The 19,645-nt window shown below is 41.8% G+C and overlaps 3 protein-coding genes across 8 annotated transcripts in view; all 3 read right to left on the reverse strand.

The window, feature by feature from the left end:
• Nucleotides 1-10,645, reverse strand: part of LOC117768880 (protocadherin gamma-A11-like) — a 253,231-nt gene extending 242,586 nt beyond the window's left edge. For 2 of the 6 annotated variants that reach the window (XM_034597350.1, XM_034597329.1), the window contains exon 1: nucleotides 389-2,779. In XM_034597350.1, the coding sequence (XP_034453241.1) occupies nucleotides 389-2,779 (2,391 nt within the window). Of the gene's footprint in view, nucleotides 1-388; nucleotides 2,780-4,105; nucleotides 6,645-8,149 lie in introns of those variants that run through there. The other 4 variants (XM_034597337.1, XM_034597358.1, XM_034597339.1 and 1 more) reach the window with 4 other exon arrangements.
• A 1,854-nt stretch (nucleotides 10,646-12,499) lies between these two features.
• On the reverse strand, nucleotides 12,500-15,077 carry LOC117769823 (protocadherin gamma-A11-like). Its single transcript, XM_034598968.1, has one exon. The coding sequence runs from the start codon at nucleotides 14,915-14,917 to the stop codon at nucleotides 12,500-12,502; it is 2,418 nt and encodes an 805-aa protein (XP_034454859.1). The 5' UTR covers nucleotides 14,918-15,077.
• A 1,037-nt stretch (nucleotides 15,078-16,114) lies between these two features.
• Nucleotides 16,115-18,685, reverse strand: LOC117769824 (protocadherin gamma-A12-like). The gene has a single exon (XM_034598969.1). The coding sequence runs from the start codon at nucleotides 18,545-18,547 to the stop codon at nucleotides 16,115-16,117; it is 2,433 nt and encodes an 810-aa protein (XP_034454860.1). The 5' UTR covers nucleotides 18,548-18,685.
• Between the last annotated feature and the right edge of the window lie 960 nt (nucleotides 18,686-19,645).

Raw genomic sequence — 19,645 nt, forward strand, 5'->3', positions numbered from 1 at the left:
AAGCAATATGGATTCATTGAACACAGTCAAAAACCAAGAGATTTGCGAAAAAATTAACTCGATTGAAAATGTGGAATAGCTATCTGTCGGAAGAGTTATTAAAAAGATTAACTTTATGATACGAGAAACAAAAAGTGAATCGATCAAAATACCATGTTGCCAAGAAACGAGAGAGTAAAATGTCTTTCATAAACAGCTAATTGTGGTTATAGAGTACAGAAGGAAAACAAATATGAATCTTGCTAATGTTGTATAACGATTGAAAAAGCAAATATTTCTTTTCAAAGCACTTTGGAATTTGAGAGACAGCTTATGAGTGAAATCAACGACACTAAACAACCCAAAAAACATTACTTTAAACAAATACACTGATTTGAAAAGCCCCTACCTCTTCAGAGGCCTGCAAGTCTTCAAAAGGATCAGCAAAGTCAGAAGGACTTTTCCTCAGAGTCTGGTCAGCAGGCAGTGTGTTGTCATTGTAAGATGTCACGAACTTAAAGTCACTGGTTCGAGAACCTGTTGTCAGGTAGGCGTCATAATTGTAAGTGCTGCGTAAAGTTCCTGTGCCATCAACATCTGCGTAATTAGGAGGGAGATAAGCACTGGGGATGGCGACAGCTCCGTCAAACAACATTCTGGGCTTTCTCCTGCGACAAAACCTCACACCCAGGATGATGATGATGAAGGTCAGGAAAAAGGTGGAGACAGAGACCAGCGCAATGATCAGGTAAGAGGTCAGTTTTGAATTCTTCTCATCATAAGAAATGTCCTTCAGCTCTGGCACCTCAGCCAAGTTATCAGAAATAAGTAAATACATGGAACAGGTGGCAGACAGAGAGGGCTGTCCGTTATCTTTCACCGCCACAATGAGGTTCTGTTTCATGCTGTCAGATTCAGAAATGTCCCGCTGTGTCCTGATCTCTCCGCTGTGGACACCAATAGTGAAAAGTCCCGGATCAGTGGATTTGACTATATGATAGGACAGCCAGGCGTTCTGTCCGGAGTCCGAGTCCACCGCGATCACTTTGGACACCAGAGAGCCTCCGTGTGCAGCTTTGGGGACCAGCTCGGTCATGAAGGAGTTGCCCTCCGGGGCGGGGTACAGTATCTGAGGAGAGTTGTCGTTCACATCCGATATGAAGACGCTGACGGTCACGTTGCTGCTGAGCGGAGGAGAACCGTTGTCTCTGGCCATCACGTGGACTTTAAAGCTCCTGAACTGTTCATAATCAAACGACCTCACAGCGTGGATCACCCCCGTGTCTCCGTTAACTGATAGATAGGAGGACACCTGGGCACCGTTCACCTCACCAGGTAACAGAGAATAAATAACTGTACCGTTTTGTCTCCAGTCGGGGTCTCGAGCAGTAACGGAACATAAAGTGGAGCCAGGTTTGTTGTTTTCAGTCACATATGCGCTGTAGGACTGTTCCTCAAACACAGGTGGGTTGTCGTTGATGTCAGCTACAGATAACTGAACAGTTTTAGAGGAGGACAGAGGTGGAGAGCCCTCGTCTGTGGCAGTGATTGTAATGTTGTAATCTGACACTAGTTCACGGTCCAGTTGTCCTGTGGTCACCAGAGAATAATAGTTTTTAATAGAAGGAACTAACTTAAAAGGGACATTTTGTTGAATGGTGCAGCGAACCCGTCCGCTTGTCTCAGAGTCTCTGTCCTGCACGTTGATGATGCCCACCTCTGTACCAGGTGACACATTCTCGGGCATGGGATTGGTCAATGATTTTAGATATACAACTGGGGCGTTATCATTTACATCAATAATATCAATCATGACTTTGGAGTCAGATGAAAGTCCATAGCCATCTTTGGCATCAATCCGCATTTCATATTTAGAATTACTCTCGAAATCAAGTGGTCCTATGACTTTTATCTCTCCAGTTTTACTGTTCAGTGAAAACACATTTTTAGCTCTTTCTGAAATCCGACTAAATTCATATGTCACCTCCCCATTGATTCCCTCATCTGCATCACTGGCACTGACTGCGACAACAATAGTATCAACGGCAGCGTTTTCAGGTAGACTGGCTTTGTAAACAGCCCAGTCAAACACCGGTGCGTTATCATTAGCATCTAACACAGTAACATGTATATTCGCAGTTCCTGATCTTTGTGGGACGCCACCGTCAACTGCAATTAGCATGAAATTTAAATCGTGCTCCTTTTCACGGTCAAGCTCTTTGTCTAATACCAACTCGACACTCTTAGATCCATCACTGTCGTCTCGAACAGATAAAACAAAATGTTCGTTCTTTTGTAAACTGTATTGTTTAACTGTATTTTGTCCGATGTCAGCGTCGTGTGCTTCGTTGACCCGATATCGGGCTCCTTTGACGGCTGATTCTCTTATTTCTAGTTTTATTGTATCCTTTGGAAAAACGGGTGAATTATCATTTACATCCTGGATGAGAAGTGAAATGCGGTGCAGCTCCAGAGGACTCTCTAAGACCAATTCGAATTTAAGCAAACACGAAACCTTCTCCCCACACAGCTCCTCTCTGTCAATCTTTTCCCTGATGACAAATTCTCCAGTTTTGGAATCAATGTCGCAGTAGTGCTGGTGGTTTTCCTCGGAGTCAATGCGGGCTTTTCGTGTAAATAATCTCCCTGCTTCCAGGCCGAGGTCCTTTGCGATGTTTCCAACAATGGATCCGGGCCTCATCTCCTCCGGAACGGAGTAGCTGAGGTCTGCCGTGGTGATGCTGACGCAAAGAGCAAATCCAAAGACAAAACTAACAAGCGATTTCCTTTTGAGGTCCATTATTTTTCCAGAGCGTGGTTACAGACACAAAAATCTACTAGTGCCTGATTACATTACAACGTAATGGTAAAAATCAAGATAGGTTGCTCCCACAGCAATGGCAGCTATCGTCTAAATGCTTGGAATACTCCTTTTGTCGTGGGTGGAGAAATGTTCTTCATATGTGCTAGTGAGCAGCGACGCCCTGAGTTTATTTGCAATATTACAAATGAATAAGCACGAGGTAAAAGGTATATTCCACAGTTGCTGCAATGTTTAGTAAGGGTGCTATTTTAATTCCAAGTGAAATTAATCATTTTAAATGATATATTTTATTAGGGTTATATAGAGAAAACACAATTCAGCATCCATGGAAAGCGTTTGAACGGCGAGGGTTTGACCCAATTTTTTCATATCTAACATATTCGTCCTTAACGTATTAATAAGACAAACTGATCAACGAAAAAAAAAAAAAAAAAAACTTATTGTGAAGTTACATTTCTAGTGTTTAAGAATGAATTACATGTTATCTAATGTGACAAAGTCAGAAACATTTTTTCAACTTCAACTATCATGACACCCATACATTTTTTTTATCTTTTCACAATTACTTCATCTACAATGGGAGAGTGTCTTTCGTAACCTCTGAATCAGACATATGCTGTATAAGCAATAGATACATGTAAGTATAAAGTCCAATGGGCATACTGTAAATTATGTTAAGCTAATTTCTTGAAAAGCTCAGTAATCTGCATATTCGTTAGAGAAACGGTTCAAGTTTCAATCAGTTACAGAATTTGAAAACATAATCAAAGGTGGTAATAAACATTTCATCAAATCATGGTTCAAAATGTTGCCCAAGCACAGATGATTAGTGAACTTGTATTTCAACAAGTGCTTTATCTGAATGGAAGCTTTGGTTTACGTGATCAGAGAAAAAGAAAAAGCCATGCCCAAAAATAAATTGTCTATGTAGGTATCTATTGTCGTCAAAGATGCACAGTAAACATGAATTTGAATATAAAGTATGCGGATAAAAGGACGACTACCGTGTTGGTATAAAATGTCTACGGTTGGTTGATGAATAAATGTGCTTGGAATTCGGAGTTACACGATGCCATGTGAATATTTAAATATAAAAGGAAAAAAACTTAACCTCATATTTTCCCTAGAGAGTACTCTCTTGTGCCAGAAAAAAGCTACGATAAAAGTAGGCCTTTATGATTCAGCTATAACGTTAGCATGTACACAAAATTTCAACATTAACATACAAGGTTCATTCAAATGCAAGATAATCTATAGCCAATATCAACTTTAAATGTTACATTGAAAATGTACACGGCCTACCTCTGGAGAATCATCTGGTGTTCCAAACACATCAGCAAAGTCAGAAGGACTTTTCCTCAGAGTCTGGTCAGCAGGCAGTGTGTTGTCATTGTAAGATGTCACGAACTTAAAGTCACTGGTTCGAGAACCTGTTGTCAGGTAGGCGTCATAATTGTAAGTGCTGCGTAAAGTTCCTGTGCCGTCAACATCTGCGTAATTAGGAGGGAGATAAGCGCTGGGGATGGCGACAGCTCCGTCAAACAACAGCCTGGGCTTTCTCCTGTGACAAAACCTCACACCCAGGATGATGATGATGAAGGTCAGGAAAAAGGTGGAGACAGAGACCAGCGCTATAATCAGGTAGGAGGTCAGTTTTGAATTCTTCTCATCATAAGAAATGTCCTTCAGCTCTGGCACCTCAGCCAAGTTATCAGAAATAAGTAAATACATGGAACAGGTGGCAGACAGAGAGGGCTGTCCGTTATCTTTCACCGCCACAATAAGGTTCTGTTTCATGCTGTCAGATTCAGAAATGTCCCGCTGTGTCCTGATCTCTCCGCTGTGGACACCAATAGTGAAAAGTCCCGGATCAGTGGATTTGACTATATGATAGGACAGCCAGGCGTTTTGTCCGGAGTCCGCGTCCACCGCGATCACTTTGGACACCAGAGAGCCTCCGTGTGCAGCTTTGGGGACCAGCTCGGTCATGAAGGAGTTGCCCTCCGGGGCGGGGTACAGTATCTGAGGAGAGTTGTCGTTCACATCCGATATGAAGACGCTGACTGTCACGTTGCTGCTGAGCGGAGGAGAACCGTTGTCTCTGGCCATCACGTGGACTTTAAAGCTCCTGAACTGTTCATAATCAAACGACCTCACAGCGTGGATCACCCCCGTGTCTCCGTTAACTGATAGATAGGAGGACACCGAGGCACCGTTCACCTCACCAGGTAACAGAGAATAAACCACTGTACCGTTTTGTCTCCAGTCGGGGTCTCGAGCAGTAACGGAACATAAAGTGGAGCCAGGTTTGTTATTTTCAGTCACATATGCGCTGAAGGACTGTTCCTCAAACACAGGTGGGTTGTCGTTGATGTCAGCTACAGATAACTGAACAGTTTTAGAGGAGGACAGAGGTGGAGAGCCCTCGTCAGTGGCAGTGATTGTAATGTTGTAATCTGACACTAGTTCACGGTCCAGTTGTCCTGTGGTCACCAGAGAATAATAGTTTTTAATCGAAGGAACTAACTTAAAAGGGACATTTTGTTGAATGGAGCAGCGAACCTGTCTGTTATTCTCAGAGTCTCTGTCCTGCACGTTAATGATGCCCACCTCTGAACCAGGTGACACGTTCTCAGGTATGGGGTGAGTCAGTGACATTAAATATATAACTGGAGCATTGTCATTCACATCAGTAACATCTATCATAACTTTAGCGTAAGATGTTAGTCCTAAACCATCTTTAGCTTTCACCCTCATTTCAAAAGAACTCCTTTCTTCAAAGTCAATCACACCAGTTACTGTAATTTCTCCCGTTTTAGAATCGATAGAAAACATATTTATATCATCGTCAGACACGTGACCAAACTGATATGTTACATCTCCATTCACTCCTTCGTCTGCGTCAGTAGCACTGACATTAATCACTACGGTATCAGGAGGAGAGTTTTCAGGCAGACTGGCTTTATAAACGGCCTGACTAAACACTGGGGCGTTATCATTAGCATCCAGCACAGTGACGTGTATAACTACGGTACCTGATCTCTGAGGAGAGCCACCATCCAAAGCTGTCAGAAGCAAATTCATCTCGTTTTGCTTTTCACGATCGAGTTTATTCTCCAATACAAGTTCAACCTTGTTATTATCAACAGCAAGAATAAAGTTGTCATTCTTTTGCAGGTTGTACCTTTGAACAGCATTTTGACCTATATCTGCGTCATGGGCCTCCTCGATTGAAAAGCGATTTCCCTTCTCAGCTGACTCCCTTATTTCCATTTCAATCAGATTATCGTTGAATTGTGGCGAGTTGTCGTTTACGTCTTGAACATGAAGACTCACACGATGAAGCTCCAAAGGATTTTCTAACACCAGATCTACTTTCAGAACACACGACGGTCTCTTTCCACAAAGGCTTTCTCTGTCGATTCTCTCGGATGTGATCAAATCCCCGGTATTCAGATTCATGTCACAGTATCGCTTATGTGCCTCCTCAAAATCAACACGGGCCTTTCGAGAAGACAAGGTCCTCATATCAAGACTGAGATCTTTGGCTATATTTCCAATAACAGACCCTCGTTTCATCTCTTCTGGTGTAGAATAACTCAGGTCTCCATAAACGAGGTGCAGCGTTAGAATAAAGGAAACGACGCAGAGAGTGGGACGAAGCGCTGAAAATCCTTTGTCTCCCATCCCGTCACAAAACGAGTCCTTAGCCTATAAGACTTAGTGTCCAGTGCAAAAATCCAATATGTAGAAAAACGTTTCAATAATCCAACACTCAATACCACGATGAAACACGACAAAACAAATTCGAGGATTTAACTGGTTCTCTGGAAAATCACAACCAATTCCCATGCAGTAGCGGTGGGTGGAGTGGTGTGTGTGTTCATCGTCTGTAAGCCAACAGCGACACCAGCAGTCAATTCTTTTCTCTACATCTGCATAATGGACCATTCTCACAAAGCGCTGTGACTGGTGCTTTTGAAAACGCCACCATGATAAATAAAGATACTCACTGCTGAATAGACTTCACTCCATGCGTACAATAAATGTTACAGACAAATGATTGTGTATGAATGGTTAAAACCATTTCTTTCAGCTCTGACAAAACCCTTTTCTATTCATAACTGGCTCAGGGTTACAGTTCTTGGTTGCTGTAGTCCCCAGTATACGGCAAATCTCAATGGAACACAGTAACAATTGATATCTGTGATTCAGTTCCGTCAACTTGTTAGTATATATATGTAGACAAAAACTGGGGGGGATTATAAATTTAAAGAAACAAAAATGGTAGAGAACAAACAATTAAGTGTAATAATGAAGCATGTACCAACATTGTAAAAATCAAACTGTTGGTGATGGCTGTTTATTAAGATGTTTGCCAGCATTCAGGTAAATCAAAAAGTAATCTCAGTTGTTAGTTTATTATTATTATAATTATTAATAGTAGTAGTAGTAGTAGAAGTGATTGTATTAGTAGTATTTGGGATTGCAGCTGTAGTTATAGTGATTGCACCAATTTTTTGTATGAGATCATTAAGACTGTTTCAGCACCATGGACAGATACTGTCAGATTTGACAGGGCTGAAAGCACAAAGACAATATAAAGCTATAATTTTCTACTGAAAAAATGCAAGTCAAACATTTTAACAAAAGTAAATACAGACTGCTTGTAAGACCTGAGATGATGGTGGACTGATTCGGAACTATCTGTCCACTCATCACTTGATAATAGGCGACCAACCAATTTGTATTGGCCAAAAATAAATCGAGCAGGAAAGAACGGGAAGCTTAAAATTGTTAAAAACCTGCTCTAAAGCCTTCAATAAAAATATGGCTCCATCACCAGTTGTCATTGGACTTTCCTGTGAATATGTCAGAGCAGGTAGCCTGCAAGCCCAAGAGTATCTGACAGACAAGAGCAAGTTGGAAAATATAGGCGCGTGTTTCAATATACTTAGTAAAGAATAAATTCAATGAATTTAATCAAACAAGAACAGGTATCAGAAACCAACACACGTTATTTGTCGAGAGTTTTACATTTCCATCATTGTAAAGTGAGGACAACGTTGAAAAGAGAGAGAACCGAGTAAAAAAGGTTTGTCATGAAAATAAGAAACGGTGACTGATATGGATAGGAACAGTTTACAATATATTAAAACGTTGCTGACGTCGCCTTGTATGAAATGTATTAAGAAAATTAAGTCTCAATTCCTTCAGCAGACATTTCAATTGAAATACCTTTCAACAGTTTAATTTTGGATCAAAAATATAAGTAAGCGGACACACACAAAAATAATATAAATATGCATCAGCTTTGACCAGCAAAGTAATTTGATCGGCTCCTACCTCTAAAGATGCCCCCAAGTCTTCAAACGGATCAGCAAAGTCAGAAGGACTTTTCCTCAGAGTCTGGTCAGCAGGCAGTGTGTTGTCATTGTAAGACGTCACGAACTTAAAGTCACTGGTTCTGGAACCTGTTGTCAGGTAGGCGTCATAATTGTAAGTGCTGCGTAAAGTTCCTGTGCCGTCAACATCTGCGTAATTAGGAGGGAGATAAGCACTGGGGATGGCGACAGCTCCGTCAAACAAGAGTCTGGGCTTTCTCCTGCGACAAAACCTCACACCCAGGATGATGATGATGAAGGTCAGGAAAAAGGTGGAGACAGACACCAGCGCGATGATCAGGTAAGAGGTCAGTTTTGAATTCTTCTCATCATAAGAAATGTCCTTCAGCTCTGGCACTTCAGCCAAGTTATCAGAAATAAGTAAATACATGGAACAGGTGGCAGACAGAGAGGGCTGTCCGTTATCTTTCACCGCCACAATAAGGTTCTGTTTCATGCTGTCAGATTCAGATATGTCCCGCTGTGTCCTGATCTCTCCGCTGTGGACACCAATACTGAAAAGTCCCGGATCAGTAGATTTTACTATATGATAGGACAGCCAGGCGTTCTGTCCGGAGTCCGCGTCCACCGCGATCACTTTGGACACCAGAGAGCCTCCGTGTGCAGCTTTGGGGACCAGCTCGGTCATGAAGGAGTTGCCCTCCGGGGCGGGGTACAGTATCTGAGGAGAGTTGTCGTTCACATCCGATATGAAGACTCTGACGGTCACGTTGCTGCTGAGCGGAGGAGAACCGTTGTCTCTGGCCATCACGTGGACTTTAAAGCTCCTGAACTGTTCATAATCAAACGACCTCACAGCGTGGATCACCCCCGTGTCTCCGTTAACTGATAAATAGGAGGACACCTGGGCACCGTTGACCTCACCAGGTAAGAGAGAATAAATCACTGTGCCGTTTTGTCTCCAGTCTGGGTCTCGAGCAGTAACGGAACATAAAGTGGAGCCAGGTTTGTTATTTTCAGTCACATATGCGCTGTAGGACTGTTCCTCAAACACAGGTGGGTTGTCGTTTATGTCAGCGACAGATAACTGAACAGTTTTAGAGGAGGACAGAGGTGGAGAGCCCTCGTCAGTGGCAGTGATTGTAATGTTGTAATCTGACACTAGTTCACGGTCCAGTTGTCCTGTGGTCACCAGAGAATAATAGTTTTGAATCGAAGGAACTAACTTAAAAGGGACATTTTGTTGAATGGAGCAGCGAACCTGTCTGTTATTCTCAGAGTCTCTGTCCTGCACGTTAATGATGCCCACCTCTGCACCAGGTGACACGTTCTCAGGTATGGGATTAGTCAGTGACTTTAAATATATAACTGGAGCATTGTCATTCACATCAGTAACATCGATCATAACTTTTGCGTAAGATGTTAGTCCTAAACCATCTTTAGCTTTCACCCTCATTTCAAAAGAACTCCTTTCTTCAAAGTCAATCACACCAGTTACTGTGATTTCTCCCGTTTTAGAATCGATAGAAAACAAATTTATATCATCGTCAGACACGTGACCAAACTGGTACGTCACATCTCCATTCACTCCTTCGTCTGCGTCAGTAGCACTGACATTAATCACTACGGTATCTGGAGGAGAGTTTTCAGGCAGACTGGCTTTATAAACGGCCTGACTAAACACTGGGGCGTTATCATTAGCATCCAGCACAGTGACGTGTATAACTACGGTGCCTGATCTCTGAGGAGAGCCACCATCCAAAGCTGTCAGAAGCAAATTCATCTCGTTTTGCTTTTCCCGATCAAGTTTATTCTCCAATACAAGTTCAACCTTGTTATTATCAACAGCGAGAATAAAGTTTTCATTCTTTTGCAGGTTGTACCTCTGAACAGTATTTTGACCTATATCTGCGTCATGGGCCTCCTCGATTGAGAAGCGGCTTCCCTTTTCAGCCGACTCCCATATTTCCATTTCAATCAGATTATCGTTGAATTGCGGCGTGTTGTCGTTTACGTCTTGAACATGAAGACTCACACGATGAAGCTCCAAAGGATTTTCTAGTACCAGATCTACTTTCAGAACACACGACGGTTTCTTTCCACAAAGGCTTTCTCTGTCGATTCTCTCTGTGGTGATCAAATCTCCAGTATTCAAATTAATATCACAGTACCGTTTCCGATTTCCATCAAAGTCAACACGGGTCTGTCGGGGAGATAAGGTTCTGATATCAATGCCGAGATCCTTCGCTACATTTCCAATCACAGACCCTCGTTTCATCTCTTCTGGTGAAGAATAACTCAGGTCTCCATAAACGAGGTGCAGCGTTAGAATAAAGGAAACGAAGCAGAAGACCGGAGGAAGAGCTTTGAATCCTTTGTCTCCCATCCTGACACAAAACGTGTCCCGAGCGTGCACTACTTGGTGTCCAGTGCAAAAGAATAAAACTGATGGAAAAGGTTTCAATAATCCAGCACTTAATGGCACGACGAAACACGACGAAATATTTTCAAGGATTTAACTGGCTCTCTGGTAAATTACAAGCGATTCCCACATAGTAGTCCTGGGTGGAGGGGTGTGCGTTAAACGTCTGTCAGGCAACAGCGACACCATCAGTCTGATTTTATCTTTACAGCCGTATAATAGGAAATTTTCTTCATAAAGACTAAAATGACCCGATTTTCATTCGCCTGCCTCCACGTGACTGGGAAATGATCAGATGAGAAAAACCACAGAGCAAGTGATAATAGGAAAGAAAAGAAAAATATCTCATTGAATACAACCATTTCAATTACATGCGCAATATGTTGCCAAGAAGACAACTTAATTACCCTGAGTATTGTTTCAGATGAAGAATAATGGCTCCAGCACAGTACAGAGGCAAGGTTCATCACCATGGACAGTGATGAAAGAAGTATGGGCTACTTAGACGATCTGCTTTAGTAAAAGTACACATACAACATTATGCAAAGTAACAGTCCTTGATTGAATGTTTTACTCAAAATAGTACAGAAATATTATCATCGACCATACTGAAAGTATTTGAAGTTCTTGATCTGTGTAAACAAATCTCTTGTGACTGAAAGTCATTCAATACTGTGGAAACCACAGTTCAAATCTTTAATAATGCATTAAAAACGTGTCTTGATTTTAAAATCTTAATCTGAAAAGTAGCAATGGACTAAGGTTGTCAGATAAATGTGGTGCAGTAATAATTGAATTACCTTCTGAATGTGGTGGTGCATTTATAAGTGTTAGTCATAACATAGAGGAATGGACACTTGACCAAGGTACACGTAAACCCCTTGTGTTCCTGAAGTTAAAAGCTTACAAGAAAATAGGAGATCTTTGAAAAATATTCACATCACCACCTGGTTGAAAAGGGAAACCGATCATCGAAAGTTGTAATATTTTTAATGGGAAATTATTATTAAACAATGTATTATAAATATTACTATTATGTTTTTGTTGTTGAGAGTAATAGCAGTATTATTATTAGAATTAGCAGTACTTAACACTATTATGCTTTTATTTGGTATGTCATTATTCTACTTTAGCAGCATGGCTTAGGACAAAAACAAACATTTTGCTACTGCATGAACAGCAGTTCAGCACCATGGACAGATACTTTGAGATTATTGTGGCACAAAGATATCAATATGCGGTATTCTAAATTTGTGTACGTCCCTAGAAAAGAGTTTTTAGGCTCAATGAATGTGATTATTCCCTTCTTACATATGTGTACCATGCACCAAGGTAAAATCAGTTGCACAAACAGCAGAGGTTCAACAAGTCAGTGACACTTGATGGTCATAGATAAAACGTGATGCATGCGGCTGATGGATAAAAACTGCTGGACAACGAACCCTCAGAGGATGATGTTCATCACTACTTTTTTAAAACTAATTATGTCACTGCATCACATTTGCAGTTTGTTCTGGCATTGACCCACGAAAATCTTCCATGAGGCCAAACTTTTCTACTGCATCAACAACTCTTTGGTGGTGCATGATTTTCTTTTCCTAAAAGCAATATGGATTCATTGAACAAATAAATTCGATTGAAAATGTGGAATAGCTATCTGTCGGAACAGTTATTAAAAAGATTGCCTTTATGATACGAGAAACAAAAAGTGAATCGATCAAAATACCATGTTGCCAAGAAACGAGAGAGTAAAATGTGTTTCATAAACAGCTATTTGTGGTTATAGAGTACAGAAGGAAAACAAATATGAATCTTGCTAATGTTGTATAACTATTGATTAAGCAAATATTTCCGTTCAAAGCACTTTGTAATTTGAGAGACAGCTTATGAGTGAAATCAACGACACTAAACAACCCAAAAAAGATTACTTTAAACAAATACAATGATTTGAAAAGCCCCTACCTCTTCAGAGGCCTGCAAGTCTTCAAAAGGATCAGCAAAGTCAGAAGGACTTTTCCTCAGAGTCTGGTCAGCAGGCAGAGTGTTGTCATTGTAAGATGTCACGAACTTAAAGTCACTGGTTCTGGAACCTGTAGTCAGATAGGCGTCATAATTGTACGTGCTGCGTAAAGTTCCTGTGCCATCAACATCTGCGTAATTAGGAGGGAGATAAGCACTGGGGATGGCGACAGCTCCGTCAAACAACATTCTGGGTTTTCTCCTGCGACAGAACCTCACACCCAGGATGATGATGATGAAGGTCAGGAAAAAGGTGGAGACAGAGACCAGCGCGATGATCAGGTAAGAGGTCAGTTTTGAATTCTTCTCATCATAAGAAATGTCCTTCAGCTCTGGCACCTCAGCCAAGTTATCAGAAATAAGTAAATACATGGAACAGGTGGCAGACAGAGAGGGCTGTCCGTTATCTTTCACCGCCACAATAAGGTTCTGTTTCATGCTGTCAGATTCAGAAATGTCCCGCTGTGTCCTGATCTCTCCGCTGTGACGACCAATAGTGAAAAGTCCCGGATCAGCGGATTTGACTATATGATAGGACAGCCAGGCGTTCTGTCCGGAGTCCGAGTCCACCGCGATCACTTTGGACACCAGAGAGCCTCCGTGTGCAGCTTTGGGGACCAGCTCGGTCATGAAGGAGTTGCCCTCCGGGGCGGGGTACAGTATCTGAGGAGAGTTGTCGTTCACATCCGATATGAAGACGCTGACGGTCACGTTGCTGCTGAGCGGAGGAGAACCGTTGTCTCTGGCCGTGACGTGGACTTTAAAGCTCCTGAACTGTTCATAATCAAACGACCTCACAGCGTGGATCACCCCCGTGTCTCCGTTAACTGATAAATAGGAGGACACCTGGGCACCGTTCACCTCACCAGGTAACAGAGAATAAACCACTGTTCCGTTTTGTCTCCAGTCGGGGTCTCGAGCAGTAACGGAACATAAAGTGGAGCCAGGTTTGTTATTTTCAGTCACATATGCGCTGTAGGACTGTTCCTCAAACACAGGTGGGTTGTCGTTGATGTCAGCTACAGATAACTGAACAGTTTTAGAGGAGGACAGAGGTGGAGAGCCCTCGTCAGTGGCAGTGATTGTAATGTTGTAATCTGACACTAGTTCACGGTCCAGTTGTCCTGTGGTCACCAGAGAATAATAGTTTTTAATCGAAGGAACTAACTTAAAAGGGACATGTTGTTGAATGGAGCAGCGAACCTGTCTGTTATTCTCAGAGTCTCTGTCCTGCACGTTAATGATGCCCACCTCTGCACCAGGTGACACGTTCTCAGGTATGGGATTAGTCAGTGACTTTAGATATATAACTGGAGCATTGTCATTCACATCAGTAACATCTATCATAACTTTAGCGTAAGATGTTAGTCCTAAACCATCTTTAGCTTCAACTCTCATTTCAAAAGAACTTCTTGCTTCAAAATCAATCACACCAGTTACTATGATTTCTCCCGTTTTGTGATCAATAGAAAACACATTTACATCGTCGTCAGTCAGGTGACCAAAGTCATACGTCACATCTCCATTCACTCCTTCGTCTGCATCAGTGGCACTGACATTAATCACTACGGTATCAGGAGGAGAGTTTTCAGGCAGACTGGCTTTATAAACGGCCTGACTAAACACTGGGGCGTTATCATTAGCATCCAGCACAGTGACGTGTATAACTACGGTGCCTGATCTCTGAGGAGAGCCACCATCCAAAGCTGTCAGAAGCAAATTCATCTCTTTTTGTTTCTCTCGGTCAAGAGTATTTTCCAAAACAAGTTCAACCTTGTTATTATCAACAGCAAGAATAAAGTTGTCATTCTTTTGCAGGTTGTACCTCTGAACAGTATTTTGACCTATATCTGCGTCATGGGCCTCCTCGATTGAGAAGCGGTTTCCTTTGACTGCCGACTCCCTTATTTCCATTTCAATCAAATTTTTTTTGAAACTTGGCGAGTTGTCGTTTACATCTTGAACATGAAGACTCACACGGTGAAGCTCTAGTGGATTTTCTAACAGCAGGTCTACCACGAACACACACGATGGTTTCTTGCCGCAAAGGCTTTCTCTGTCGATTCTCTCCGTGGTGATCAAATCCCCGGTATTCAGATTCATGTCACAGTACCGCTGTTGTGTCCCCTCAAAATCAACACGAGCCTTTCGAGAAGACAAGGTCCTCAGATCAATGCCGAGATCCTTCGCTATATTTCCAATAACAGATCCTCGTTTCATCTCCTCTTGAATAGAATAACTCAGGTCTCCATGAACTACGTTCAGCATTAGAATGAAGGAAACGAAGCAGAAGCCCGGACGAAGCACTGAAAATCCTTTGTCTCCCATCCTGACACAAAACCTTTCCTTAGCTTGTTAAACGTATCCTTTCCAGTGCGATGAAATAATATCCGTCCGAAAAGATCAATGATGTAACACTTCACAGCAGTGGACACGACCGAATATGATCGGAAATTGAACCTTTACTCCGAAATATCTGCAACTGAAATATTCAGTTGCAGTGGGTGGAGTGGTGAGTGTCTATTTCCCGTCAGTCAACAGCGACACCATGAGTATTTTTATTAATGTTTATACAAATGTGGAATACAATATATTTTCAGATAGTTTTAAACCAAGTTGAGACAATATTCACTCACCTAATATGAACCGTTTGTTTCCGTAAAAAACACACGTACATTTATCACTTTAATTGGCTGAACGCGAGGTTTGTACGTTTCACCACAATACAGTGGACCAACGCTACATTTTAGCGCCGATAAATGTTACTTTCGCTCTAGCTTTGAAAGAGTGATTATAGGTTGCATGAGCATATTGATCTCCGGCCGTCCGAAAAACAAATACAAGTTTGAATACATGTGTTAAAGCACTCAATATCAAGACAATGGGCTGTGTCAATCAGGTTTTACAATACTCCACAGAATTATATTATTATTATTATTATTATTATTAAAAAAACGGAAAGTGTAGCTGACGGGGGGAAAAAATCTCCATTTAAGGTTTTTGCCTGAGCTATCCAGGAGTGTTTCAGCACCAAGGAGAGAGACAGTGACGTCTTACATATCTGGTCGCACTAACATCCTTGAGGCTCAGTTGATCTAACGACTGATCTTACTCTTCTTAATGATTTACTTGATTAAAACCGGAAAAGCACCAAATACGACATTAGCAGTTTTATAAAATCATTGACCTGAACTACGTATTAAAGTATGTCAGGAAATCGTTCAAATACTAATTTGATTTCTCCGAGACGGGACTTGAAAAAAACAATTTAAGCAAAAGTGCTACTCATATGAGGACAGGTGAGGTGGGGTCAACAATACTAGAGAACAAGTGACCAATCCGATGATGTTTCAGGAAAATTGTTAATTACATGCAAAAGCTTCCTGGAATGATTTACAGACAGTACAGGGGGCAACAGTCAAGGTTCCCTCCATACCTGTTCCTCCAACAACACCACATTCACTTTATCATTGCAGATTCGGAAAAAACATGTGATTCAGTAAGACAGAGAGTAAAAGGACTCATTCAAGCCAAACGTCTAAATACTAATATAGTACTTTGAACGGTTCCTACCTCTAAAGATGCCCCCAAGTCTTCAAACGGATCAGCAAAGTCAGAAGGACTTTTCCTCAGAGTCTGGTCAGCAGGAAGTGTGTTGTCATTGTAAGATGTCACGAACTTAAAGTCACTGGTTCTGGAACCTGTTGTCAGGTAGGCGTCATAATTGTAAGTGCTGCGTAAAGTTCCTGTGCCGTCAACATCTGCGTAATTAGGAGGGAGATAAGCGCTGGGGATGGCGACAGCACCGTCAAACAACATTCTGGGCTTTCTCCTGCGACAAAACCTCACACCCAGGATGATGATGATGAAGGTCAGGAAAAAGGTGGAGACAGAGACCAGCGCGATGATCAGGTAAGAGGTCAGTTTTGAATTCTTCTCATCATAAGAAATGTCCTTCAGCTCTGGCACCTCAGCCAAGTTATCAGAAATAAGTAAATACATGGAACAGGTGGCAGACAGAGAGGGCTGTCCGTTATCTTTCACCGCCACAATAAGGTTCTGTTTCATGCTGTCAGATTCAGAAATGTCCCGCTGTGTCCTGATCTCTCCGCTGTGGACACCAATAGTGAAAAGTCCCGGATCAGTGGATTTGACTATATGATAGGACAGCCAGGCATTCTGTCCGGAGTCCGCGTCCACCGCGATCACTTTGGACACCAGAGAGCCTCCGTGTGCAGCTTTGGGGACCAGCTCGGTCATGAAGGAGTTGCCCTCCGGGGCGGGGTACAGTATCTGAGGAGAGTTGTCGTTCACATCCGATATGAAGACGCTGACGGTCACGTTGCTGCTGAGCGGAGGAGAACCGTTGTCTCTGGCCATCACGTGGACTTTAAAGCTCCTGAACTGTTCATAATCAAACGACCTCACAGCGTGGATCACCCCCGTGTCTCCGTTAACTGATAGATAGGAGGACACCGAGGCACCGTTCACCTCGCCAGGTAACAGAGAATAAACCACTGTACCGTTTTGTCTCCAGTCGGGGTCTCGAGCAGTAACGGAACATAAAGTGGAGCCAGGTTTGTTATTTTCAGTCACATATGCGCTGTAGGACTGTTCCTCAAACACAGGTGGGTTGTCGTTGATGTCAGCTACAGATAACTGAACAGTTTTAGAGGAGGACAGAGGTGGAGAGCCCTCGTCAGTGGCAGTGATTGTAATGTTGTAATCTGACACTAGTTCACGGTCCAGTTGTCCTGTGGTCACCAGAGAATAATAGTTTTTAATAGAAGGAACTAACTTAAAAGGGACATTTTGCTGAATGGAGCAGCGAACCTTTTGGTTACTATCAGAATCTTCATCCTGCACGTTAATGATGCCCACCTCTGAACCAGGTGACACATTTTCAGGTATGGGGTTGGTCAGGGATTTTAAATATATAACTGGAGCATTGTCATTCACATCAGTAACATCTATCATAACTTTAGCGTAAGATGTTAGTCCTAAACCATCTTTAGCTTCAACTCTTATTTCAAAAGAACTCCTTTCTTCAAAGTCAATCACACCACTTACTGTAATTTGTCCCGTTTTTGAATCGATAGAAAACACATTTACATCGTCGTCAGTCATGTGACCAAAGTCATACGTCACATCTCCATTCACTCCTTCGTCTGCGTCAGTGGCACTGACATTAATCACTACGGTATCTGGAGGAGAGTTTTCCGGCAGACTGGCTTTATAAACGGCCTGACTAAACACTGGGGCGTTATCATTAGCATCCAGCACAGTGACGTGTATAACTACGGTGCCTGATCTCTGAGGAGAGCCACCATCCAAAGCTGTCAGAAGCAAATTCATCTCGTTTCGCTTTTCACGATCAAGTTTATTCTCCAATACAAGTTCAACCTTGTTATTATCAACAGAAAGAATAAAGTTGTCGTTCTTTTGCAGGTTGTACCTCTGAACAGTATTTTGACCTATATCTGCGTCATGGGCCTCCTCGATTGAGAAGCGGTTTCCCTTCTCAGCTGACTCCCTTATTTCCATTTCGATCAAATTTTTTTTGAATTTTGGCGAGTTGTCGTTTACATCTTGAACATGAAGACTCACACGATGAAGCTCCAAAGGATTTTCTAACACCAGATCTACTTTCAGAACACACGACGGTCTCTTTCCACAAAGGCTTTCTCTGTCGATTCTCTCCGTGGTGATCAAATCCCCGTTGTTTAGATTCATGTCACAGTACCGTTTCCGAGTCCCTTCAATATCAACACGGGCCTTTCGGGAAGATAAGGTCCTCAGATCAAAGCCGAGATCCTTCGCTATATTTCCAATAACTGACTCGCGCTTCGTCTCCTCTGGAAAAGAATAACTCAGGTCTCCATAAACGAGGTTCAGCGTTACAATAAAGAAAGCGCAGCAGAAGACAGATCGAAGCGCTGAAAATCCATTGTCTCCCATCCTCGAAAAAATACGTTCGATGTTTGAACAAATGATTTCCCCCGAAGAAAGCAACTCTGTTGCAAAGCAGGGTAAATAATCCAATATTTCACAACAGCGAGCACAATGAAAATTTGTCGTGGAAACAAGGGGTTTCTTCCGACTGTATTTGATGCAGTAACGGTGGGTGGAGATGTCTGTACTGCTGTTGTGCTAACCCACAGCGGCACCATGAGTCGCTTTTCACTCTTTACAGCTGCAAGCAACGCGCCGTACTTGTAGAGCCCTAATTACAGATTTTATATATTTTGCAACTATGAACCATGACAGAAACGCATAAACTACAGCTCCAGCATATATTCAATACAGATCTGAACAATCATTTACTGCAATAGCCTTATATGGATTATATCAAATTACAAACAGTGTGTTAAAATATGTTTTGTTAACAATATAAGAGGAGAAACTGATTGATTTGAAGGTCTTTATTTTTGTTACAAAACATTCATGTTTATTAGCCATATCATGAAAGTAGCAATATTCAGACAATGCTTCAGATAATGTTTCTTTTATTTTTTTTACTTTTTATTTATTTCACAAATGAAATACAAACACATCAGGATATGTGACATAATATTACCAGTTTTAGTTGATTCACTTTTTAACCTACAAATAAAACCTGTCGAATAACACATACCTCACATAAAACATTAATCATAATTTATATCCATCACATTAGCAAATCTCTAACAAAACTACATTCTCTTACAAAGCATGCTCCCTTATCTCTTAGTAGTCCACTGAACTAAATAGGTATACTCGCAATCTGATAAAAACCTGTTGATTAAGCAACAGAAAAAGAGGTGTTCAGAGCTCTGTCTTTGCCTGTGCTACTGGTGCATATCAAATCTGTTCTCAGCTGCAGTCTCAATGTATATTTTGACCGTATTTAATTTGTCTCTCCACTGTATTATGTTGGAGGGTCGTGGCTTTAACCAGAAGATTGTAATCATTTTATTTGCTATTAAGATCAGAATGAAATCAAATCTCTTTCTATTTGGTCTTGATGAAATATAACCAGTAAGCCAAGTTCTATTTGCATACTGTTACTGTTATATC

Source organism: Hippoglossus hippoglossus, chromosome 10 (genome assembly GCF_009819705.1).
Source record: "Hippoglossus hippoglossus isolate fHipHip1 chromosome 10, fHipHip1.pri, whole genome shotgun sequence".
NCBI classification, from domain to species: domain Eukaryota; kingdom Metazoa; phylum Chordata; class Actinopteri; order Pleuronectiformes; family Pleuronectidae; genus Hippoglossus; species Hippoglossus hippoglossus.